At 56.0% G+C, this 22,007-nt stretch overlaps 10 protein-coding genes across 10 annotated transcripts; 5 read left to right on the top strand and 5 right to left on the bottom strand.

Moving 5' to 3' along the window:
• Positions 1-758: 758 nt before the first annotated feature.
• Positions 759-2,084, top strand: F5144DRAFT_479756 (uncharacterized protein; the record flags this gene model as incomplete). Its single annotated transcript, XM_066785187.1, has 1 exon — positions 759-2,084. One exon carries the CDS (start codon positions 759-761, stop codon positions 2,082-2,084), a length of 1,326 nt encoding a protein of 441 aa, XP_066649697.1.
• A 240-nt stretch (positions 2,085-2,324) lies between these two features.
• F5144DRAFT_525313 (uncharacterized protein) lies at positions 2,325-3,587 on the bottom strand (the record flags this gene model as incomplete). Its single annotated transcript, XM_066786803.1, has 2 exons — positions 2,469-3,587; positions 2,325-2,355 (listed from the first exon to the last, which is right to left on the bottom strand). The coding sequence occupies exons 1-2, from the start codon at positions 3,095-3,097 to the stop codon at positions 2,325-2,327; spliced, it is 660 nt and encodes a 219-aa protein (XP_066649696.1). The 5' UTR covers positions 3,098-3,587.
• Positions 3,588-3,891: 304 nt separating this feature from the next.
• F5144DRAFT_85020 (HAD-like domain-containing protein) lies at positions 3,892-5,965 on the top strand. The gene is made up of 2 exons (XM_066793476.1): positions 3,892-4,972; positions 5,046-5,965. Exons 1-2 carry the CDS (start codon positions 3,992-3,994, stop codon positions 5,679-5,681), a joined length of 1,617 nt encoding a protein of 538 aa, XP_066649695.1. The 5' UTR covers positions 3,892-3,991; the 3' UTR covers positions 5,682-5,965.
• Positions 5,966-6,813: 848 nt separating this feature from the next.
• Positions 6,814-8,392, top strand: F5144DRAFT_85017 (uncharacterized protein). The gene is made up of 2 exons (XM_066793475.1): positions 6,814-7,954; positions 8,018-8,392. Exons 1-2 carry the CDS (start codon positions 6,912-6,914, stop codon positions 8,058-8,060), a joined length of 1,086 nt encoding a protein of 361 aa, XP_066649694.1. The 5' UTR covers positions 6,814-6,911; the 3' UTR covers positions 8,061-8,392.
• Positions 8,393-8,456: 64 nt separating this feature from the next.
• On the bottom strand, positions 8,457-10,730 carry F5144DRAFT_559288 (uncharacterized protein). Its single transcript, XM_066788134.1, has one exon. It carries the CDS (start codon positions 10,319-10,321, stop codon positions 8,540-8,542), a length of 1,782 nt encoding a protein of 593 aa, XP_066649693.1. The 5' UTR covers positions 10,322-10,730; the 3' UTR covers positions 8,457-8,539.
• Positions 10,731-10,863: 133 nt separating this feature from the next.
• Positions 10,864-12,035, bottom strand: F5144DRAFT_85009 (uncharacterized protein). Its single transcript, XM_066793474.1, has 2 exons — positions 11,487-12,035; positions 10,864-11,416 (listed from the first exon to the last, which is right to left on the bottom strand). The coding sequence occupies exons 1-2, from the start codon at positions 11,916-11,918 to the stop codon at positions 11,003-11,005; spliced, it is 846 nt and encodes a 281-aa protein (XP_066649692.1). The 5' UTR covers positions 11,919-12,035; the 3' UTR covers positions 10,864-11,002.
• Positions 12,036-14,299, top strand: F5144DRAFT_85005 (major facilitator superfamily domain-containing protein). Its single transcript, XM_066793473.1, has 5 exons — positions 12,036-12,274; positions 12,336-12,385; positions 12,477-13,338; positions 13,405-13,620; positions 13,674-14,299. The coding sequence occupies exons 1-5, from the start codon at positions 12,153-12,155 to the stop codon at positions 13,957-13,959; spliced, it is 1,536 nt and encodes a 511-aa protein (XP_066649691.1). The 5' UTR covers positions 12,036-12,152; the 3' UTR covers positions 13,960-14,299.
• Position 14,300: 1 nt separating this feature from the next.
• Positions 14,301-17,902, bottom strand: F5144DRAFT_84957 (uncharacterized protein). Its single transcript, XM_066793472.1, has 4 exons — positions 17,557-17,902; positions 16,756-17,475; positions 15,628-16,699; positions 14,301-15,574 (listed from the first exon to the last, which is right to left on the bottom strand). The coding sequence occupies exons 1-4, from the start codon at positions 17,734-17,736 to the stop codon at positions 14,799-14,801; spliced, it is 2,748 nt and encodes a 915-aa protein (XP_066649690.1). The 5' UTR covers positions 17,737-17,902; the 3' UTR covers positions 14,301-14,798.
• A 600-nt stretch (positions 17,903-18,502) lies between these two features.
• F5144DRAFT_84943 (kinase binding protein CGI-121-domain-containing protein) lies at positions 18,503-19,644 on the top strand. Its single transcript, XM_066793470.1, has 2 exons — positions 18,503-18,932; positions 18,989-19,644. The coding sequence occupies exons 1-2, from the start codon at positions 18,657-18,659 to the stop codon at positions 19,322-19,324; spliced, it is 612 nt and encodes a 203-aa protein (XP_066649689.1). The 5' UTR covers positions 18,503-18,656; the 3' UTR covers positions 19,325-19,644.
• A 319-nt stretch (positions 19,645-19,963) lies between these two features.
• On the bottom strand, positions 19,964-21,229 carry F5144DRAFT_478747 (FAD-linked oxidoreductase-like protein; the record flags this gene model as incomplete). The annotated part of the gene is made up of 1 exon (XM_066785117.1): positions 19,964-21,229. The coding sequence occupies one exon, from the start codon at positions 21,227-21,229 to the stop codon at positions 19,964-19,966; it is 1,266 nt and encodes a 421-aa protein (XP_066649688.1).
• Between the last annotated feature and the right edge of the window lie 778 nt (positions 21,230-22,007).

The raw sequence follows: 22,007 nt of genomic DNA, 5'->3' as shown, positions 1-22,007 counted from the left end.
TGACACCATTGAAACAGGGATGTGGAAGACACCGCCAAGCGAGCCACGAGGGCCCCTGGTTGGCGATCTTGAATGTCGGGTAACTGTCCCGTCTTCCTGGTTTCCCGAAAACACGGGCGCGCCACGGTAGCCCGGTGATATCGCGAGTCGCTAGCCTAAGGTACCTAAGGTAGACTACACTAGAGCACGGCATCGTCGATCCTGCGCAGAAATGTCCGGAAAGGCCTAGACCATCATCCCTACCTAGGTACTAATCTGGGCTGACAGGCTCTCAATTGGCCTCGTGGTAATTTTGTCATAATTTCTCGGTTGACAGCAACAGCCACGGCCTGAGTAGACTTGGGGCCAACTTAGTGAAAAGGGGGGAGGGAGCATTCGATAGGTCGGACAGTCAATCGATCGAACGAGCGCCTCCGCACAGCGCTGAGCCAAATCCGGAAGGGAACTATATTTTAGTCTCTTAATGGAATCCTCGGTGCCCCCGAGGTCGCTTGGTCTGGCCGTCAAATATCCATCTTGATGGGACGACAGGACAAGAAACAGCCAGCCCAGAAGACGGCAGCCAATCCGACGTTCCCATTGTTGCAGCTCTGATTAATACTTGATCAGTAATGCATGTGGACGGGGAAGTGGCGCTGGGGCTGACGGGTGGCAGACCATGCACATGCACTGGACGACTTAAACATCTCCAGCTTCAACCCCTGTCACCACCTCAACCCCACGTCGCCTTCCCAAAACCACAATTTGGCCTGCCCAAAATGACTCGATGTCAAAGGCGATGGGCCTCGGTTTTAGGTTTCGGAAACCGTCGACCTGCCTTGTCAACACATGTGCCAATAGCCGAATCACCGAGCTACCCGTACGGGAATCGGCGGAAAGGGAGCACCACACCCTTGAGTCAACCCCACGGCCCCCGCCTCCTCCGCCTGGAATTCGGTCATCAACCACACTCTAAACTCATCAATGCCAAATCACCCTCAAGAAAAAGTATGAGCACCACTGCGTCAGATCTAATCATGGAAGACAAACTTCAATCCGTAACCCTTCGGGATCAGCTCAGAGTAGCATACCCGTGGACCGCCGCCCCGCTCATCGTAGGCGCGCCGATGCGGGTCATGTCGGGTCCCGAGCTGGCTGTCGCCGTGTCCTCCGCCGGTGGATTTGGCTTTATCGGCCCGGGTGAGAAGCCGGAGAGCACGGCGGCGGACTTGGAAACGGCAAAGGGTTTGATCGCGTCATCCAGCATCCCTCAGCACGGAAGCACGCTCCCGGTTGGAGTGGGCTTCCAGATTTGGAATGGGAACCTCGATGTCTCGGCCTTGGCGGTCTCTCAGCACCGGCCGGCGGCAGTTTGGCTCTTTGCTCCTCGGAACGGGCAGACAGATGTTGATGTCTGGACTCAGCGACTGCGCGGGGGATCGCCAGACACGAAGATTTGGCTCCAGATCGGGACGCTGCAAGAGGCGCTCGACGCCGTACGGAGCGCATCCCCACCGGACGTTCTCGTCGTCCAGGGTGCCGAAGCCGGCGGGCATGGCCGCACGTCCGACGGCAGCGGCTTCATCACGCTGCTACCCGAGATCGCCGATGCGACGCGGGAGTCGGGCATCCCCCTCATCGCCGCCGGTGGTGTCGCCGACGGACGAGGCGTTGTGGCAGCGTTGGGGGTCGGTGCGGCGGGCGTGGCCATGGGCACGCGGTTCCTCGCCTCTCAGGAGGCCCGCATCAAGAAGGGGTACCAGGACGAGGTGGTGAGGGCGACCGACGGCGGCGCAAACACCGTCAGGACCCACCTGTACAACCATCTCCGCGGTACTTTTGGCTGGCCCGAGCAGTTCAGCCCGCGCACGATTGTCAACCGAAGCTGGGCCGAGAAGCAAGCCGGCGCCACGTTCGAAGATATCAAGAAGCGCCACGATGATGCCGTCAGCAAAGGGGATTCCGCATGGGGTCCCGATGGGTGGACCGCAACGTATGCGGGGGCGAACGTCGGGCTCATCAGGAGCGTTGCTGGCGCTCATGACATTGTTACAGGAACCAGGCGTGAAGCGGTGAATATTATTCAGACTTTGAGTGGTTTGTAGCGCTAGTGTCAAGTCATACACGGCCCCTTTCGGAGTCCATAGCCTATATATTACGATGGCGTCGCTGTACCCGCTCAGGCCATTTCAGCATGGTCCCCAACCCCATGTCCATGCTCTTCATCCTCATCTTGATCCGTCCAACCCCTCACGGGACCCCAGCGGATCGTTTTCCCCATATCTTCCGCGGTCTGGATAAGGCCCGCGACCATAACGCCCTTTTTCTTAACCCCAGGTCCTCCATCAAAGTGGACGCTGGTCAGGGACGGTATTTCTGTCAGAACATTGCGCAGCAGAACTTTGCAAAATTCCTCATACCATCCGTCAGCCTTGCGGTATCCCTCGTAGTAGCTCTCACTCGGATCGATCTCGGAAACAACAGTCAACTTCTGCACATTGACGCAATCGTGAAGACCTAGCGCCGGGTTCACTACCCACCCGCGTGGGGGGTTAGTCCAACCCGGGCCGAGGCGCAATTCCAGCGAGGTCAGCATCCTACGCTGATGCGGCTTCAGTCGCGCAAGCAGCGGCTTCTTAGTCTTAAAGTAACGACCACCTTGCGTAGGGAAGATTCGAAACGTGTTTTTGCCGTAGAACACGTCTGAGGCTTCATGGTATATGAGTTTGCAGGTCTTGAGTATGGATAGTTTTTTGCGGATGTACTTGTGGTTTTCTGTGTTGAGGTCGACGACATCATCGGCCATAACGAAGTGCGTGTACACTTCAATGCGCAGTTCCGGAGGCAAATCCAAGAACCGAAACGGCTGCTTCTTTTTTTTCTTGGGTGGAATCAGCGCCGGTGCTTCGGTCGGGTCAGGGTCACAGAGCGTCAGGCCATCCATCGAAAGCTCGGGAATTTCGTCTCCGGGGTTCGACGGGCCATCCGGGCTCGGACGGGTTGGATGACTTGGGCCAGCAGGCGGAGCGGGAGGGTTGCGGTCTGCCCTTGGCGTACCCCCCTTCCCTTTATTTCTGTGTTTCCATTTCCCCTGCCCTTTCGCTTTGCCTTTGGGCATCGTGGCCGTTTGCAAGGGGCGGTGCGTGGGGATAGAGGTGTCGTGTCTTTAGGTAGCGTTGTTGGTGCAGCGCAGAAGGATCTGGGCAGACGTGAGGTTGATGGCTGCGCGCAGACTCGGTATACTCGGAGGAAGTAATACTCGGGGGGAGGCGTCCCATGGCAGGCACTATGAATACACAGCAATCGAGCCACCCCCTAGAATGCATCCGCGGTGAACATCGCTGGTAGGGTCGAGAAGAGAGAGAGTTGGGTGTTGACAAGGAGAGGAGGTCCGAGACGCGCGAGACATGGAACCGAAGTAGATTTGCGCGGTCTCAAGGAAATATTTATCGGCGCAGAAACTGACGTAGGAGACAGCGACGCTCCGAAAAAGGATGGATCAAGAAAGAGTTAATGGATAGGCAAAACTCCTAGAATTGGGGAGTTGCGACTTGAGGGTTTGAATCTGATGTGGGCGAACTCGGAGACATGCCGCCACCTTGAAGAACTTCCAGATTTGGCGGGGCGAATAAAAATGGGGCGCCTGAACGATGGGGGTCGCAGACCCTGAGTGGAGGGCCGAAGATGGCTCCGAGGATTGCCCACCCACCCTCGCAGCCCAATTCGAACCATGACGAAACTCAGTTCCACAAAGCTGGTCACATTTGGCTAGCTTAGTGGTCCGTGCTTGGTGCAGGGCAGAAAAGTCCATCAGATTCCAAAAGAGCGCTGCAAGGCCGAGGGTGGATTTTTTGCAGGTTTGGAGTTGACGACCAGCGGCCCGGATGACAACTTAAGTTTCTCTTGCATCTCGAACACCAGGGGCAGTCAATTGCACCTGGGCCATCTCTGAAACGGATAGATTTTGGATCCCTGCTTGCAGAGCCTCCCAGACCCGAACGGGGCAGCAGTCATGATGCTGTCGCGAGCCGCCGCGCGCCCGGCAGCAAGCCTCCGAGCGGCGACCCTCTCGGCCCCATCTACGCTTCGACCGCGGAGTCTGCCTGCCATTTGGAGTCGAGGTATGGCAAAGAACAATAAACCGCTACCAGCGCGATTCGCGACATCACCAAACCAAGCCGCACAAAAACCGTCACAGCCACCACCCAGCAGTCCCAAACCTACCCCCGAACCTCCGAAAGAGCCCGCTCATCAACAGGCGGACGACGCTGCCGCCCCCCAAGAACCGAGTGAACAACCGATACCAGACCTATCCAAGCTTCCCAACCTCACACAAGGCATCCCATCGACGCTCGAATATGAAACCTCGGGCGCAACTAACAAGTCTGCGCTGGCCGCCATTGAGGAGGAAGTGGCGCAAAAGGCCGGTGGTGGAGGGGGCCGAGGCAAGGGCGAGCTGCCCGCGTCAGCGTACGTCTCATCGACAGAACGCCGCCGCCAGAAGCTCACATTGTGGGCCCTCGGCTTCACTGGTCTGTCCGCCGTCGTTGGTGTGGCGTACCTTGGCAGAGATTGGGACGAGGAGGAATTGTCAAAGAACCCCGAGGTGCCCAACGGCTGGGACATTGGTCTTTGGTGGAAGCGCGCCATGGCCCGTATGGGTGATACCGTGACGTACTACCAGGAACCAGCCTTCGAAAAGCTCCTCCCCGACCCCGACCCATCCTTTGAGCGACCCTACACACTGTGCATCAGCTTGGAGGACATGCTAGTGCACAGCGAGTGGTCGCGAGACCATGGCTGGCGGGTGGCGAAACGCCCGGGCGTGGACTACTTTTTGCACTACCTCAGCCAGTATTACGAGATCGTCCTCTTCACCACCGTCCCGTTCGCCAATGGGGAACCCCTGGTGCGCAAGCTTGACCCGTACCGTTTCATCATGTGGCCGTTATTCCGCGAGGCCACCAAGTACAAGGACGGTGAAATCATCAAGGTACGGTAGTGCCGATCGACACCGGCGGCAACGTTGCGCCCGACCAGTACCTCACATGCTAACCGTGGCATAGGATCTGTCATATCTCAACCGCGATCTATCAAAGGTGATCGTCATCGACACCAACGCCAAGCACGTGCGCGAGCAGCCCGAAAATGCCATCATTCTGCCCAAGTGGACTGGAGACCCGAAGGACAAGGAGCTGGTGTCTCTGGTCCCGCTCCTGGAATTCATCCACACAATGCAGTACGACGATGTGCGCAAAGTCATCAAGTCCTTTGATGGCCACCACATCCCCACCGAGTTTGCCCGCCGGGAAGCTCTTGCTCGCGCGGAGCACAACAAACGGGTCCAGGCCAAGTCTTCCCGCGGAAGCGGCGTGAGCTGGCTCAGTAGCCATCTCGGCCTCAAGCCGAGTAACATGAGTCTGATGGTAGCTCCTGAGGGGGAAGAGAACCCCCAGGAGGCGTTCGCCAAGGGAAAGATGTTGCAGGATATCGCGCGTGAGCGCGGCATGCGTAACTATTTGATGCTCGAGGAGGAAATCCGCAAGAACGGCGAGAAGTGGCTCAAGGAGGAACAAGAAGCCATGGAGAAGGCCCAAAAGGAGGCCATGAAGAGCATGAAGTCGTCTTTTTTCGGCTGGTTCACCCCGCCGGAAGAACAGAAGGGTGGGGGCCCCAGTGACAGCGAAACCAAGCGCAACTAATGGCGCGGGGCCTGGCGTTGCCTTCGGCCATGTGTCAACAAACTCAAACCCCACTTTCTCTCTCCAGGTTCATCCGGAGCACAAAGTTGTGTACAACAGGGTGTGAGCTGCAGACGACCGTAATGGCCCGGGAGACTAAGCTTCTCGGCTTTGTACCATACACCTCATACAATACTAAAATGTACAACATCCGAACCAGGGGTCACTCTCCCACAGATCCACTTGCCAGATCTCTTCCTCAATGAATACCTCAAGTAGTACGTGTATCCGTCGGGCGGCCAACGGGACACACGGAAGTACAAACACGTATCATAACACAGTTGAGTGCACAGAAAACTTTCCAGGCGTAGCCGCCCAGTTATCGTTTTTACGGTAACGTCGGACAAGGCACGGGTCAACCAGCAACCGTCTAACAACCTCGGTTTCAAATCAGACGACAGTGTCCCCGCCCCCCATAGCAAGAACTCGGCGGAGAAAATGAACACCAGGACGACGCCAAACTCTATCCACCCTGCTCGACCTACCTGGCTTACCAAACAACTGGTCTAAAACCAATGACCCACTTGAGATGGGAGAGAGCTACCCCCGGAGCCGAGAAGCATTCAATGTGTAAGAATACGGTCTCGCTGTGCACGCTCCGACAACTGCTGTCGCTGACGGAGGCGGTGGGGCGGTCTTGGAAAGTTAGTCCAAAGAGAGCAAAGGGCCCTCACTACTGTTCCTCCTGGTCTGTGTTTGCTCCCCTTAAGCCGCCTGCTGCATGGACCCTCGCGGATGTCACCAAGTCCCGCCACGCATGGAACTTCGTGGGCTTTTCAAACGGAAGGCGGAGTGTGGGAAGTGCCTTCACCTCTCGATACTTTGGCTTAGCTAGAGTGTCGAGTTTGTCCGTCACGCCCCGGACATTGACGGATATCATATGGGTACTTACCTTGTCCTCGCCAAACAGCATATTTCAAAGATCGTTCAACGCGGCTCGGAGGCAAACAGAACCCCTGTTGACCAGAATACCGTTATCCGGTGAGGCGATCTGAAAGCCTCGGAGAGTTCAACTACGAATTGGCCAAACTCATGTATATAAACCCCTTCCTCTGCTCGTGTCTTCTCCTTAACCATTAACAACGGCGCCTCGAACCCTCACCTCCATTCCTAGCTTTAAGCTTCCAAGCCATCAGTCCAGAGACATCAGCCTTGAATCCCAACTCAGCTTTACCCTTCGAGCCCTTCAACATGCATATCGCCCGTGTTGCAGTTACCCTTGCTCTTGCGGCTAGCACCACCAATGCGCTGCCGTGGATCAAGTCTCAGGGTGACCCCAATGCCCCGGGAGCGAACGCAGACAATCTCGATACTACTCGGGATGTTCACGGGAAGGGGTCATCCCCCGACTCCATGCATCCCTCCATGAAAAGGGTTGCCTCTTCGAACCAGCCGGTCCAGCAGGAGATGATGGAGGATGCGTCGTTGAGCGTTTCCCAGCAGATGTCTTTGGACCACGAGCATGACATCAAGCCCGATCTCGCCGCCGCCACAGCTCCCCATAGGCAGTCCGAAGGGATGATTCAACTCACAAAGGCTACCGAGCCTCAGCTCAGTGGCGAGGGCTCGGTCATGTCTTGCTCCAGCGAGATACCCGCTGTTCAACAAAAGACCATGGACATCCAGGACCACGGTGCGGCTACGGGCGTCAGTCGCTCGGAGAACAAGATCAACAACTTCGCAGTCAAAGCCCGCGAGCTTTTCAAGGTCTTTGGTCAGACTTGGGACCAGCGAGCCAAACTCGAACATGGCGAGCAACAACAGGGAACGATGGAGTACACCGCCAACGCCCACCAGGACAAGAGCCAGATGTCCCTGTCCACGGACAGAGAGAATCCAGTGAACGTCCAGAAGCAACAGGCCGCAGACTCTATGTGGCGGGCGGAGAAGGTTCGGCAAGTGAGGAACCATGAGAAGTACAACCAGAGGCCAGAAAACGAATCCGCAGACATCGATGCCCAGCAGCACAGTGCCATGCGCCAAAACCAAAATTACGCCCGGTCGCACATGGATGGATCCGATGTCCAAGCTGACGAGATGGAGCAGATGAACGGTTGGCAGAATCTAGACCGGGAGCAGCACCAAGAGCACATGAACATGCGGGAGACCGAGTGCTCGCACCAGCAGCAGCAGGTGCAGCAGCAGGAACAGATGCAGGAGCAGATGCAGGAGCAGATGCAAGTTCGGTCAGAAATGGCAGAAGACCTCCAGTCCGCCATGAATGACGTCCACCGGTAAGTTCGCCAACAGTGATACATCCAGTCGGCGGCCGACGCTAACGATCATTTCGGGCACAGCTTGAGCGCCAATGAACAGGACAGTGAACAGGCTCATGCCTAGTTAGTCCTATCGCGGGATACCTGTTCAGGGCCGATCCTCGGCAGTATTGGGGATTTGGTGAATGGGCTTGAAACGATTTAGGGGAGAGAACATGCTGTTGGGGTCGGGGCTTGACTGCTGGAGGTTTTGGTTCTTCCTTGGCCAAGCCAACCGGTGTCTTCATTTCTTGCGCATCAGACGTGTCTGGACCTTCTGCGCCAGGTTACGGTTTGGCGCGACTCTTTTGGTGTTTTGAGTTGCCCTCGCGGTGCTTTAGTTCTAGTCCCGACGTTTTGTTGTTGATGCCGAGTTTATAAGAATGGGCTGTCTGAATAAGGGCAAATTACTTCGGCCAAACCTTATCTCCCACAAACTGGTGTACACTAGCGCGGCGATGGTGCAATGGCTGCCGTGAGATGGCCATATGTAGACGTGTAATTATGTGTAATCTCTATACATGTGGAAATACATACTGATCAATACAATAACGGTCCGGCCCACTACCCCGGGCCGGCGCCGTTGACCACGTCGGCTCCCTTCACGGGGGTGTCAGGGCCGGCAACCTTCCTCTGAGGTGTACACAGCCTCGCCACCGACCTCTCCACTGACTTGTCCACGTTAAATCCGAGGGCGGACAGCACCGTCGCAACAGCAAAGAGGAAGATGCCGACGACGACGATCAGATCCAAGATATGCACAAACCACCACAAATGCTGGGTCCCGAGGGGGCACGCGGCATACTCCGTCTTCCATTCCCAGCTGGCCTCGTCAAACCAGATGCTCAGCAGGCCGGCATTGCCGCCAAACCCACCCATCATGCTGCGAACGGTGACCTCCCGAACGCCGGGGAGCTGATCCTGGCCAACGATACCGGCCCCATTCGCCTGCCGCCATCGCTTCACCTCCCACGCTCGCTGGTCGGCCTCTGGGATGGACTGGTTGATGTAGTGCCATGTATCGCAACCCTCGTGGTCGTGCCCGTTTAGGATGATGCCCGGCCTGCCACGCCCACGACCGGCTGCCTTGGCGTTGCCCGACATGCCTAGGATGCCCTCGAGGAATCCCTTGCTGGCGGCGGCGCTTAGCTGGTTCTGCTCCCTGAGACTGCCGTCGTGGTCGTGGAAGTCGAAGAACGGGTCGTCGACGCAGACACCTTCGGGCTTGTACAACGGGATGTGAGTCAGGATGACGGTGAAGTGGCCTTCGAATTCGACGGCGGCGGCGGTGTTAATTACGTTGTTGATGAATGAGTACGTTTCGTCCTGCAGTTTCGTGGAGATGGCGGGGGTGTCGAGGTTCATGTCGTTCAGTACGACAATGCGCAGTTCGGGTACCAGACGGTTCGAGCTGGCGCCAGCCTCGAAGGTGGTCTCGGCGACGGATGTGTTTGCCAGGGGCAGCTCGAAGCGGAGTTCGTAGTTGACCTTGCCAAACGCGGACTCGAACCGCTCAGTCCTCTCGTCGTTAATGTCTCCCGCATAGCCAATATCGTGGTTTCCAGCAACGTTGATGATGCGCCGAGTCCAGACGGTCGATTCATTGAAAGGTCCACCTCCAAGACTACCAGCCAAGTCGTACTCTTCCGCCGGATAGGCAGCCACATCGTCCGGCACGCGCTCCGCTCCACGAAAGACGCGGTCCCAGTAGCGGCTAGCGCGACGGTAGAACTCGTTGTCGTCGACCCACTGGCTGCCCAACAGATCGCCGAGCACGGTTACATGGGTGGGGCGTGACCACCAATGTACTGTACGGTAGATGTGCGCGAGGTAGTAGTCATTGCCGACTAGGTCGATGCGTTTGCGGAGCGACTCAAGCGCATCGAAAGTATCCTCGAAGAAGATGTCGACGATGTCGTGGAAGCTCTGGCGGATGCGCTGTCGCAACGACGAATGGTCCGACTTGAACGTCACATGTCGGAACAAGCTCTTTGCGTGGGGGAAGACGCCCAGATAATCGGTCGGAATGGATGTATCGCCTTCGAGTTGGGGGTCACCGAGTGCGAGAAGTCGGAACGGCGCAAGTGGTCGCGATGGGACGAAGATAGTCGAGTTCGGGTTCTCAGCGGCGCCTGTGGCGGAGTGCCAGTGCAATTTGGCAGTTTCCACAAATGCTGCTCGCCCGGTGTCTGCTGAAACGGAAGAACTGCTCTGGCTCGGCGGTAGCGGGAATGCGCATGTGCTGAAGACCGGATAGAGGTAGAGATAGACAGTCAGTGCGATCGACAGTGGGATTAGAAATCGCAGGGCATGGCGGAGGAGCGCCGTTGGGGTCAGACGCGTCATCAAGACAACAGCATCGGGCGCGCTCGCTGCCCGTGCTTGTGTAAGGCAAGAAAATGGTAAAAAAAAATACAAAGAAAAGAAGCAAACGACTGGAGATGCTGCTGACGGTTGTTGGGCAAAGTGAAACGGACGAAAATGGAAATGTCGAAAGGGTCCCGCGTCCTGTCCAGGGGCTTGGCGCGACCCCTGCAGGCCGTCAGGGGCACAGGGGCGTTGCCGTCAATCGCCAACTGGAGGGTTAGGGTATGTCATGCAGCCATGCACTGTCTGGCAAAAAAAAAAAAGCCGAACTCGAAAGGGAGCAAGAAATTCAAGAGAAGAGAAAGAATTAAAAAGAAAAAAAGAAAAAAAAGAGGGAAAGAAACCAAAGCAAAATAAATAAAAGAAGAGAGACAAAGTTAAATAAAAAGAAGGCTTTGGGCTTTCGAATGGCTTTCTTTCCTTTCTTACAGTTGAAGGTTTTGGGGGCACCTCCATTTGGAGGAGTTCGGATGTTTTTTTTTTTTTTGGCGAGAGAGACGTTCTAGACCCTTGTGGACCTTTCGTCGCTTCAACGACACCACAGCTCGATTCAGATCAGACTTTGCCAGCCGCGGGCAAAGCTTCCCCTGCTGCAGAATCCGAACTGAATCCAACCAATATGTGCGTGCTGTAAGGCCTCCTCCATCTCCTTGTCGAGATTCACCGAATACGACATTTCAAAAAGTCCCGCCCAGTCCGGCCATCGGGCCAACAGCAGCCGAGTGACGGCGGCGCACCGCCCTCGCTGATGTCCACTCCCGCGCATGGTCGAATTCGCCTCGCCGAGTCCCCATTAAGTTTCGTAGCCCACCAATGTTCGTCCCTGCAAATGGAAGAAGCCCGCTCACCACCAACTGAACTCTCCCAACCATTCACTCCTCTCTTGGCGATGCTGACAACCACACTTGGCATATCCACGGGGACGCTCGCCAAGGGCCAAGAAGGCATGGCATGCTCGAAAAAGAGCTTGATCCGGCTTTTGTCGGCGTTTGCCAAGTTGCATGCTGAGGAGCTATTCGCCGCGGCGCGGGGGCGTTGAACCTCGTCGAGATGGTCGTGACTGCGCGTATCGTTCTATTGTTTTCGAGTTTCTAATATATCAGCCATGTTATCATATCAGTAGTCGTTCGTCGAGGGTAAATACACGTTTTCCGCTTGTCTCTGCCGCAAGTGCAGCCTCACCGGCGTAATGTAGTCGCCATGTACCCAACGCAGCCAAGATATAGAAACAGCTGTTTCCGAAACCCCCACACTGGAAGCATCGGAGGCTGAGATGGCGCCATATGAACCAAGCTTCGGCTGAAACAATAGAAGGACGATATCGGCAGATTCTTCGCGTTCTTGAGCGTGCCAAGTGTGGAGGCGGTTGGCGGGAGGAAACGGAGTACCTTGTACAGGCTCTTGGGGGCAGCAAGAATGAAAGTTTCTGGACATGGGCGGCCAAGCTATCCAAGACTTTATGTACCCATAGAAAACGCCTGCTCGCCTGCTGGGAATATGGCGTGCTGAACATTGCCGATGTTATCATATGCGCCCAGAAGCAGCCCACAACATCTCGTTCCAACAGGATCATCATGAGGCTTGCTACAGCCCATGACTGGAGGAACGTGGGACGTGGAGTGCCGGAGGTATAAGGACCACCGGAAATCCGGCATCTTTAGAGTCATGATGTGTTTGGTTAGGCAGTCATCTACCGCCCTTTCACACCCACCCACCCAACGGCTCCCTTTTCATCATTTGGCGAATATCTCCGCGGCCCAAAACATCGGGACAACTGCCGACATCCGAGAAAGTGTGACGTCCCGATAACATGTCCGGCTTTGACATTAAGTCGGCGGATCCGGGCCAGTATCCGCCGCCCCGCGAGGATGAGGAGTCTCTTGCCCTACAACGTGATTGGTCTCCGGAGGAGGAGACCAAAGCAAAGCGGAAGTTTGTAGTCCCTAGCCCCTTGAGTTTTGGCTGCCCCTGTTTAATAACACGTTCTTGGTAGACTAGACTTCATCATTATGCCATTGCTGACCCTCGGCTTCTTCTGTCTGCGTACGTACTTGCCACTCCCTGCTATGATGTCCACCTTTCCAGCCATGCCTTCACCTTATAGGCCATAAGACTAACATGACTTCAAATGCAGAACTGGACCGTGGTAATATTGCCAACGCCATCACCGACCGCTTCATGCAAGATGTTGGAGTGACACAAAACGAGTTCAACGTCGGGCAGCAGATGCTATCGCTGGGTATCGTGCTGTTCGAGATCCCGTCCAACATGATCCTGTACCGTGTCGGACCTGGCAAGTGGCTCACACTCCAGCTGTTTCTGTTTGGGACCGTCAGTACCTTCCAGGCTTTCCAGAACAGCTATGGGTCCTTCATCGCAACCAGATTCCTGCTCGGAATTACGGAATCAGGCTTTATCCCCGGCGGACTCTGGACACTCTCTACGTGGTATACCCGCAAGGAGACGGCGAAGCGCGTCATGTTCTTTTACTTTGGGAACCAATTCGGCCAGGCATCATCCAAGCTACTGGCGTACGGAATCTTGCACATGCGTGGCGTCGCAGACCGAGCCGGCTGGTTCTGGCTCTTCGTCATCATGGGTGGCTTCACAATCCTGAGTGGCTTCGTCCTCGGCTTCTGCTTGCCCGACTCGTTCCGCAACCCATCTCCCACTTTCCTTCCAGATTTCTCATTCTTCACCAAGCGAGAGTTACATATCTTGCAGACACGCGTGCTGTTGGATGACCCTATGAAAGGCAAAAAGAAGAAGCACATCAATCTTGGTGCCTTCAAGCGCGCCTTTACCGACTGGCGCTTGTGGTGTCATGCCTTGATTACCCTGTCCAATAATGGTCCGCAGCGCGCCTTCGACACTTACTCGCCCTCCATCGTCAGTAGTTTTGGTTTCGGTGCCTTGAGAAGCAATGCGATGGCGTCTGTCGGCCTCTTCCTTCAGATCCCCGTGTCGTTCGCTTTCAGCTATGTTTCTGATCGTTTGTACGCATCCCTCCCCCTTATCCCATCTTCGCTGGTGGCTAGTTGTTGATCTGACAAAACCCTCAGCAATAAACGCGGCGAGACCGTCATAGCAGGCTTCTCCTGCCACCTGTTGGGCTACGTATTCAATCGCATCTTCACCGAGCTCACCGGCCTCCGGGGCGTCCGATATTTCGGTGTTGTCTGGACACAGACGTTCGGCACCTTCTCGCACCCCCTAAACATCGCTTGGATGTCACTCGCCTGCGAAGACTCCGAAGTGCGAGCTCTAGCCATGGCAATGTACGTCCCCCCTCTTCTCCCCATCAAACCAGGACGCTAACCACCTTTTTCAGGGTCATCATGGGCGCCAACATCGCCGGCATATACGGCGCGCAGATCTTCCGGCAGGACGACAGCCCGCTGTACCGACGTGGCTTCGGCATCAACATTGCCGTGCTGGCGACGGGGCTGGCGCTCGCCATCGTGCGCTATACCGATGATACCATCCGCCGCCGCCGCCGCCGCAACCAGACGATCCTACAGGCCGAATCGGTGAGCGACGCGGGCCAAACCAAAGAGGGCGAGGGCATTCTAGCTGGAACGGAGACGGTGCAGTTTGAGGAGAATCGCAAACAGTAAGACTCCGCCGCGATCGGGGGTGAGGAGTTGCAGGGGGTAGCGGAAGCATGAAGCGGTTGTGCGGTGCAAAGCGGCTATCCACGAGCCGGAAGATATTAGCTTACGGTAACGAGCCCTCTTTATTCGGTGTACAAACTCGAATGTCTTGTTTTGTTGAAGATATTCGTTCCTTTAGGCAATAGAGTCACCGCTTTCGAAGGTAGGTAGCTTGGAGAGGTTAGCTATCAGCTCAAGGGAAGGAGTGGGCTGCTAATCGTGCGGATTAGAGGCTCCAAGCCAGCAACACCTCTCGCTCCTCACTGACCCAGAGCTGCTCTTTTTCTTTAAGCGGGATGATATTAGTTTAAAGGGCGAACCGTCGAGAGTTTTTCAGACTCGGTAAGGTAGTGAACTTCCATAGTTGGTCTTTTCAGCCTCACGCACTTCCTTGTATTTTATAACCCCCTGAGTGAACTACACAGAAAAAAAGCCTCGACCCAGAGGCGATTAGAGATGTGGTCCCGTCCAATTCGCCACGGACAGCAAACACCTTGAAAACATTCCCGGAAATACGTAGCGCCAAGTCCATGTAACATTGAAAAGCCAGCTGAGTGTGTTGTTGCCTGTTGCTTCCATTTATAAACTCCCGAACACCGTCCACCGTTCCGAAGTGTGTGACCCAGATATTATACCATGCCAACATCGTCCGGGCTCCAGAGATAGTCAAGACCAAGTCCAGACGAGAGGTGACCCAGCAAGCAAGCCAAATCCATGCTAACCGAAGGAAAGAATCCATATACCGTGGTATCAATAATAGTGGGGGGAAAGGATTATATAAAAACAAAGAAAAAAGAATGTCCTCATGGACCGCTCACACCACCAGAGCCATCATGGAATAGCAGGAGTGGCCACTGTCCCGTATGTGCGCTTGCCATTGCATCGCCTTGGTTGACGTGGTCAACGACCCCGCCGGCGCCAACCTCACCCGGCCGTCCAGAGTTGAGCGTGAGGAGGGCGTTGGCGCTATACCGGTCTTGGGTGTCTTGGATGGCATTTGTCCAGTCTTGCCATGTGTTGGTGGGGGCTGGATTGTGTGTCATCATCGGGGGCTGCGTGGGCCAGTTATCTGCCGCCTGCCCGGCAACGTGCTGCGTCGCCTGTGAGGCGAAGGCAATCAAAGGGTTTTGTGCCGCCGCTGCTTGCTCCATCGCCGCCGTCGCGCTCGATGCTGTTGCCGCCGCCGCCGCGGACGCTGCTGCGTAGAGATACTGAGCCCCCTCGGTCGAGCCGACTGCCCCATTACTGCTCTGGCTAACCGCAACCCCGCCAGCGGCCTGATCGCCGTAGCTGAGAGGCGGGTAAGTGGTGGCGGGGGCAGCCACGCTGGGGTCGTAATAGTTTCCGTTCCTAGTGCCACTGTTACGTTGCTCAGAGTTGGTGGTCGCTGCACCGCCGGGCACCAGCGCGTTGTGTGTTTGTTGTTTCGACTTCGCGCCTTGTTGGTATGATGGGGATTGCTGCTTGATGGGAGTCTGGGCGGCTGGTGACCCAGGCTTACGACCCATGTCTTGCTCGATCCAATTGATCGTCCGCTCGATGATGGCGCCTATTTCGGTTGCGAGACGATTACCGGTGCCTACTATTGCGTTAGCCACAAGTGAGAAGCCGACAGGCACTGCGGAGGCTTACCTAGGAGCCGCCCTATTTCTCCAATGATGTTCAACCACAGTGACATGTCTTCACGAAGAGCGGCAACCTCAAACGCCGTCGTTTCGTGACGCCGTTGCCAGTGTGCCACAAGTGTCGAGAAAATGGCACCCACGTAAACCGCTTGCTGGTACCATGTTGTGTCCAATGACTTCAACTTGAACAGCGACCCGACCACTTTGAGAAGCTGCCGAGCCGTCTCCTCGCAAATCCTAGTGTTTTCGGTGCAAATTTTGGCCTCATCAGCCAGACAAACGGAGGGGTGCCTGAGACAGAGGGTGAACTCGAGACAGAAGGCTTGAGTGTACAGCGCGAAGATTTGGCTCGCGGGCTGGCACTTGTCCAATTTCAGCTCGTCAGGGAGCTCGTCCACAATATTGTGCAGCGCTTCCTCGAGTTGGTTGACCACCTGGATGTACTTGCTTGGGTCGCGCCGCACGCTATAGATCTTGGAATACATCTCGATGTAGAGAGGCGTGACCTTGAAGCCTGCCAGGCCGACACTATAGTTGCAATGGCCGATCTTGGAAGGATCCAATATCCCTTCCTCTCCAATGTACTCGTCGTTGATCGCGAGAGGGAAGTCGACGTCAAACTCCTCTACCGATATGGGCATCGGGCGGCCTAGCCGGCCATTCAAGGTGCACAGGATGGCGACGATGGTCCACCAGACTCTCTTGCGCACTTCGTTGTCTATCGTTGTCCCGCCACCCGGTATCTTGACAGCTCTGTGAAGGTTCATCTCGATCGCTTTGCCAAACGCGTAGCTGGCGACGGTCAGGGAGCACTCGGGTTTAGGAAAGTTTCGAGTATGCGCCACAATCATGGCCAGGGCCTGGACAGCCGTCACCGCTTGAGAAGTGGCGAGGTCAAAGAATTTGTTCAAGCTCCAATGGTAATGTTTGTTAGACAGTTCGTTGAGTTGGGCGTGCTTCTCGGGCTCCTCTTGGTTTCTAACGCCGTACTGAAAATAGATGGTGGCGAAAACCATGTGCACAACGACCAGCTCTGGTACTGTCGGCTTGAAGGTCGGATCGTCGTAAATGCTTGTCAACTGTGGCGGGAATCAGCAATGGGCCCAGAGCCATGGAGGAGCACTAGGTGACTTACAAGTCGAAGGAAGGACGGTTTGTGTAGGATTGGGAGGAATGGCCAGACCATGAGGAAATACCACTCGGCATATGTGAATGCATCATTTCTGGAGGGCAGTTCGACATTGGCTTGCGGGGGGTTGATGTTGAGGCATGATTGGAGCAGGGCCATAACAGACTTGTTGTAGAGCGGCGAGCCGATCGGGGTTCCAGGAGGAGGCTCATCAATGTCCGGGGCATCAAAGCAAGTGAGGTCGATGGTGGTCCCAAGGATGGACAGGGTCGTTCCTTTAATAGAGCTAAGAGGCGCGCTATCCGAGGACACACCCAAATAGCTGTCTTTTGGCCTAGACGCGAGCATCGACCATGGCGTGTGGGTGCTGCTGCCGTTGGATGGTGCCTTTTGGGGGTTGTTCTTCACCCATACCAAGCCGACCTGTTGCCATTGATTCTTGAAAGACGGGTCGGGAACGCCAAGGTGGTCGCAGGGGATATCTGGCGGGTACGTGGTCGTGTATCCGGGGAACTGCCACGGCCTTACTTCGACACCGTTGTTCTCTAGCAGTTTTTCGAGGCCGCGAATGTGAAGGAGCATGGCACCCTTCTCGCGCTCGAGTTGTTGCAGATAGCCTCTCCGCTCGGTGCGGCCGGTGACGCGGTCCGTGACATAACATTCGAGGTTTTGAGTGGTGCAGTGCGAGCAACCCTCGGCGAGGGCGTCGCAACGGATTTTGCGAACCTACATCATCAAGACAAAACAAAACGTCAGTAACCCAAACACATGAGACGAACACCAAGTTTTGGGTCACCATGCGCTCACCTTGCACCGATCGCATGCCTGCCCAGTGCGTGTGTACGACTGCAGCTTGCTCTTTACGACATTGGAAAACTCTTCTGGCCCACGCTCGAGACGCGCCAGTTTCACCTTGGGCGCCGAGACAACATCGGCTGGCCCATCGCCGTCGTCGCTGGGCCGTTTGGGTGGACGGGCTTGAGGCATGGTGTGTGTATGTTTCGGCGACCGGCAGGCCCCGGTGTACTTGGGCGTGATGCTGTGCCGCGCCAACTCGGGGCGGCGTGGCGTCGGTGGGAGATCCCTTCAATTGTCGTTACTACGATGGGACGGCGCACGATGCGAACGCGTGGGAAACGTGGGAAACTGCCGGCGCCTCAGGTTGGTTGGCCGGGTTGAGGATTCGGGTAGTGGGACGGGTTTTGCCGATGGCAGACGGGTGGAAATGGAGATTGCCGCGTCCCCAGATCCAGATGTTCAGGGGCGGCACCCTGGCCTTGTTGCCAAGAGAATCTGCTAATTGGGTGCACCACGTCCAGAATGTCGGGTTTTCTGGCCGGGCCCAGCGCACAGCACCACCTCAGAGTCTGGGCAACCGGCTCTCTCAACACGCAGCCGGGGAGTTACCTTAGCTATCTCCACTCGGGAAAAAAGCTTCCATCAACATGGGTCGCGGCACGACATCAGAAAGAATGCCGCGTGGTTGACAGGTGCCCAGGCGGTGAAGAATTCGCTTGGTTAGACCGCTGCGTCATCTCGGTCGCCAGTCGCAAGTTCCAATCCCCTTGCCTCTCGCAGGGGTTCTTGTTTGTGATGTGCGCATTGCTTGAAGAAAATCTCATCTCATCTCGTTCGGCCCGCTGATCGGATGACAGGTTTCGCAAGCTGAGCCATGGAGGTTGGGACGTTGGGTTAGGGTTAATTTCGGCCTTGGCGGTCACGATGCGGCAACCCCTCGCTGCCCCTCCAAAGTCAACCTCCACATCTAAACATGCGTGCTCAAGCGGTCCGAATCCTGACCACCCCAATAATCTGCATTCGAAACTCAGAGTTGCCCCGTACTTACCGACTACGACCGACAAGACCTGCATATAAAGAACAAAATCGATCCCAACAAAGTAGAAACAATGGCTCTTGAAACGCTCAATCTCGAACACATCCCTCCAACCTGCCAGATCTATGCTGCTTTTTTCCGGGACGTGTCAAACTGCGAGTTTCTTCACGCACAACTGCTCTCTCGGAATAGCGAGTTTGAGTATGCCTTCATCGACGCTTCATCCATTATCTCCCGGTCCCACCTCCTCGCCGCTGTCTACAGCGCCGCCATTGTGTTGTTGGACGGGACACTGCGAACACCCAATGTTCATTCAGAAATCGTGGTGTCCTTGAACACAAGCAACAATGTACTCCCTGCAACCCCTGCGCTGATGAGTGCCGAGACCGTGCTGACTTCTCCCAGATCGCAGACGCCTACCGAAAGTGGGGAATATCTCCCGGCAAGACAAAGGATTTGGTCGTGATTAAGGTCGTCTTATGCCCATCACCCGCGAAAGAAACGGCCTCGACCCAAACACAAACGCCACAAGCCATTTGGGATCACCTACGACAACATGTGAAGGGAACCCCAACGCCCCTAACGGACGCGGAACTCGCCCAAGCGACCGACTGGCCAAAAGTGCGGAAATATTATCGGCTTAACGGGGTTCCCGCGCTGGAGCGTCTTGCAGATGAACAAGAAAAAATACAACAGAGCGAGAGGCTTGCCATCATGGGTATGGCGTTGCGGGGCTTATAAAGGGAGATGAACGGTCTTATGGGTCAGATTCCACACTCTGAAAAGTGTTTCAGGAGACGCCGAGCCAGCGGGTAGCGCACGAGGAAAGGCGGCGAATTGCGTGAACACAGCAGCAGAGACAGGGCAATGCCTCCGTCAAATCACAACTTTTGCTTGCCTAATCATAACGGCTTCGCGAGAAAGCTGGTCGGAAGCGTGGGTGAACGCCACCGGACAGAGCAAGCTTGCGATACCCAAGCACCCGAGGGATATTCACCTCGTGGAACCAGAGATCGGGGAGAAGGCATTGTAAGGGCATATTTCGGAGCTTCCATTTGTAGGACGGTGGGAGTTTGCCCTACGCGTGGGGGATCAAAGAGAAGGAAACAACGGGCCAATTCCGCTTCCTTGGGTGGTTTCAAAAACACCGCTGAGATGGTAGGGGACGGCGCGAGATCATCATCATGGGAAAATGCATGGGGTAATCAACTAGTCAAGTCAGGCTACCTATGCTCGCTAAAAGAGAAACCCGAACGTTGTTCGCAGACAGATGTTGCAAGGTCATGATGGCATCAGAAATTGGAAAAAAAGCAGTGCGCTCCAAACTCCCCGCCTTATGCGCCCAACATGTGGAATGCCGGCTCCAAGCCGCCGCCCTGCTTACATCGACAACCCAAAGAGACTCCTCAACCTCCGGAACAACTCGATCCTCATTGCATCCCTCCCAGCCCGTGTCCGCTGCACCGCATCCTTGTTCTCGTGCGCCCTCCGCAGTAAATACTTCATACACTCGCCCGTCGAGCCCCAGACGAGGTACTTGTAGGCGCGCGGTGTCTTGTCGGCGGCGGTCGTTACCAACTCACAGCTGATTTCGTCGGCCATCCCCTGAAGTTGGGCAAACGCGACGTCGACGCCGGTGTTGGTCTCGGAAAGGATCTTTCGCGCCTTCACCACCGACTCCCGGTTGTGCGTGGCCACGACCAGGTTCACGCTGGGAAACGCGGCAACCTCACCCCGCTCGCTCGGCGGTGGCTCGAGCCCCGCGCTCCACTGCCCCCGCAGCAACGCCTCAGAGATGCCGTCGTAAGCCGCGTCCGTGTCCGCCTTGGTGTCGTGGATGAGGTGGCGGGGGTCGGAACCCAAGTAGGCGCCGCGGACAAGCTTGACGCCGAGGGTGAAGCCGCCCTCGCGGGCCGCGGCAAGGTGCCTGCTGATCGTCGACGGCGTCGATTTGAGATACGCCTGGTATGTGCCATAGACAACAGCGTTACCCCCGGTGTTGTATTTCCGCATGTACTCGATAGACCAGTCGTCGATACCTGGCTGGAGGGCTTGCTGCTCTGCGTCAAAAAGCAGGCGCACACCCCGCGCCGCAGCAAGCTGACAGATGCCATCAATGGCGGACGACAATGCCTCTGAAGGCTCCAAGCGCTGGGAGAGGGCATAGAGCGCTTGTCGGCCTGCGCCGGTAAACTTCAACGCGACGAAATCGCCCGGCGAGGCAAGCCGTACCGTCTCCATGGTGCCGTTTGCCCAGGGGGTGATCTCAGTTCGCACACAATCTTCCGCTGCTGCGCCAGTGCTGCATGAGGCAAGGTCCTTCATCTGTGCTTCAGTAAGCACGACCTCCTTGGCATAACCCAAAATGACGCCGCTCAAGCCCATCATCTTGAGCGATTCGATCGTGCGTCGTACTTCGAGCGGGTTCTCGCCAGCGCAAAATTGGGCATAAAACGTCTTTTTGAGGAAAAACCGTAGAATTGCATTCTTGTCTGGGTTGAGCACCGCTGCAGAGGTGTTCGCCAGGATGGACATCATGGCTAGAGATGGCGGGAGTAGGAGTGGGGACGATGAAACGGTCGTCGTCATGAGAGACCGGAGAACATTGGTCAATGGCAGTACAGACAACGGTGCTGGCCGGACCATTTTTGTCGGTTGATGCTCCGGAGGTGGTAAATCGACTGGAAGCGGACCACCTATCGTTGGATGCCCGACAGGTGAGGCCTGGTTGGAAGATGCGTGCAAGGCCCGTGATGATGTGGATGTTGATTTCCTCGATTTCTTTGCGCTATAGGAACTCCGACGTGGTTGCGATGAGCAATTCTGACTAGACAGAGAAGATGATGCTGCGATGGTGATGGCTGCAATGGTCGGTCTTGCCCTCGTCATGCTACCTGGCGGAACAATGCCGGCAGGTACCGATCTAAGGAACGGCGCCATGGCAGTGACACCGAAATTCTTCCTGGCAATCGTTGCACTGTGGGGAACCCGTTACGGCGTGGGGTGGAAGTAGCAGACAGAATATAGAATACAATCCAATGGGCAACCAATGGGTTTAGATAAGTAGTCGAGGGGGGGTTCGATGGATGGGCGCTGCATCATTGACCCGGCCGATGATGAGACGAACTGCGAAGATATAATCGGCCAACAACCCGTTGCTCGGCTCTTCTCTCACCGGTATCGCAAGCCATCGTGGCCGAAATGGACCATAACCCACCAATCCCGTAGGATTTACGAAACCGGATGTTTGTTCATCGGCGTCGCAGCGTGCCTTTGTCGTGGCGCGCGATGCGCCGATGATGTTATCGTTGGTCGCCTATCGGAAAACCGCAGATAGCCGCACATGTGGGGCGTCCCCTGTCTCCCAGCACCACAATTCGGCCCATCTTGAGCATCCAGAGTTCGAAGAGCCACTGAAGCGGGG

The sequence above is a fragment of the Chaetomium tenue genome (assembly GCF_020726465.1).
Source record: "Chaetomium tenue strain MPI-SDFR-AT-0079 chromosome Unknown F5144scaffold_1, whole genome shotgun sequence".
Lineage (NCBI taxonomy): Eukaryota > Fungi > Ascomycota > Sordariomycetes > Sordariales > Chaetomiaceae > Chaetomium > Chaetomium tenue.
Note: the sequence above shows the minus strand (reverse complement) of the source record. Positions and strands in the feature narration are given on the sequence as shown.

Bases quoted from the DNA above. Each gene is read 5' to 3' on its own strand.
- F5144DRAFT_85020 (XM_066793476.1), top strand. From the start codon at position 3,992: ATGATGCTGTCGCGAGCCGCCGCGCGCCCGGCAGCAAGCCTCCGAGCG. The intron at 4,973-5,045 runs GTACGGTAGTGC...ACCGTGGCATAG, and splicing joins AGGACGGTGAAATCATCAAG to GATCTGTCATATCTCAACCG.
- F5144DRAFT_85017 (XM_066793475.1), top strand. From the start codon at position 6,912: ATGCATATCGCCCGTGTTGCAGTTACCCTTGCTCTTGCGGCTAGCACC. The intron at 7,955-8,017 runs GTAAGTTCGCCA...TTTCGGGCACAG, and splicing joins GCCATGAATGACGTCCACCG to CTTGAGCGCCAATGAACAGG.
- F5144DRAFT_559288 (XM_066788134.1), bottom strand. From the start codon at position 10,321: ATGACGCGTCTGACCCCAACGGCGCTCCTCCGCCATGCCCTGCGATTT.
- F5144DRAFT_85009 (XM_066793474.1), bottom strand. From the start codon at position 11,918: ATGATGATCCTGTTGGAACGAGATGTTGTGGGCTGCTTCTGGGCGCAT. The intron at 11,417-11,486 runs GTATTTACCCTC...CGAAAACAATAG, and splicing joins CAGAGACAAGCGGAAAACGT to AACGATACGCGCAGTCACGA.
- F5144DRAFT_85005 (XM_066793473.1), top strand. From the start codon at position 12,153: ATGTCCGGCTTTGACATTAAGTCGGCGGATCCGGGCCAGTATCCGCCG. The intron at 12,386-12,476 runs GTACGTACTTGC...CTTCAAATGCAG, and splicing joins CCTCGGCTTCTTCTGTCTGC to AACTGGACCGTGGTAATATT. The intron at 13,339-13,404 runs GTACGCATCCCT...CAAAACCCTCAG, and splicing joins AGCTATGTTTCTGATCGTTT to CAATAAACGCGGCGAGACCG.
- F5144DRAFT_84957 (XM_066793472.1), bottom strand. From the start codon at position 17,736: ATGCCTCAAGCCCGTCCACCCAAACGGCCCAGCGACGACGGCGATGGG. The intron at 17,476-17,556 runs GTGAGCGCATGG...TTGATGATGTAG, and splicing joins AGGCATGCGATCGGTGCAAG to GTTCGCAAAATCCGTTGCGA. The intron at 15,575-15,627 runs GTAAGCCTCCGC...ACGCAATAGTAG, and splicing joins AGAAATAGGGCGGCTCCTAG to GCACCGGTAATCGTCTCGCA.
- F5144DRAFT_84943 (XM_066793470.1), top strand. From the start codon at position 18,657: ATGGCTCTTGAAACGCTCAATCTCGAACACATCCCTCCAACCTGCCAG. The intron at 18,933-18,988 runs GTACTCCCTGCA...GACTTCTCCCAG, and splicing joins CCTTGAACACAAGCAACAAT to ATCGCAGACGCCTACCGAAA.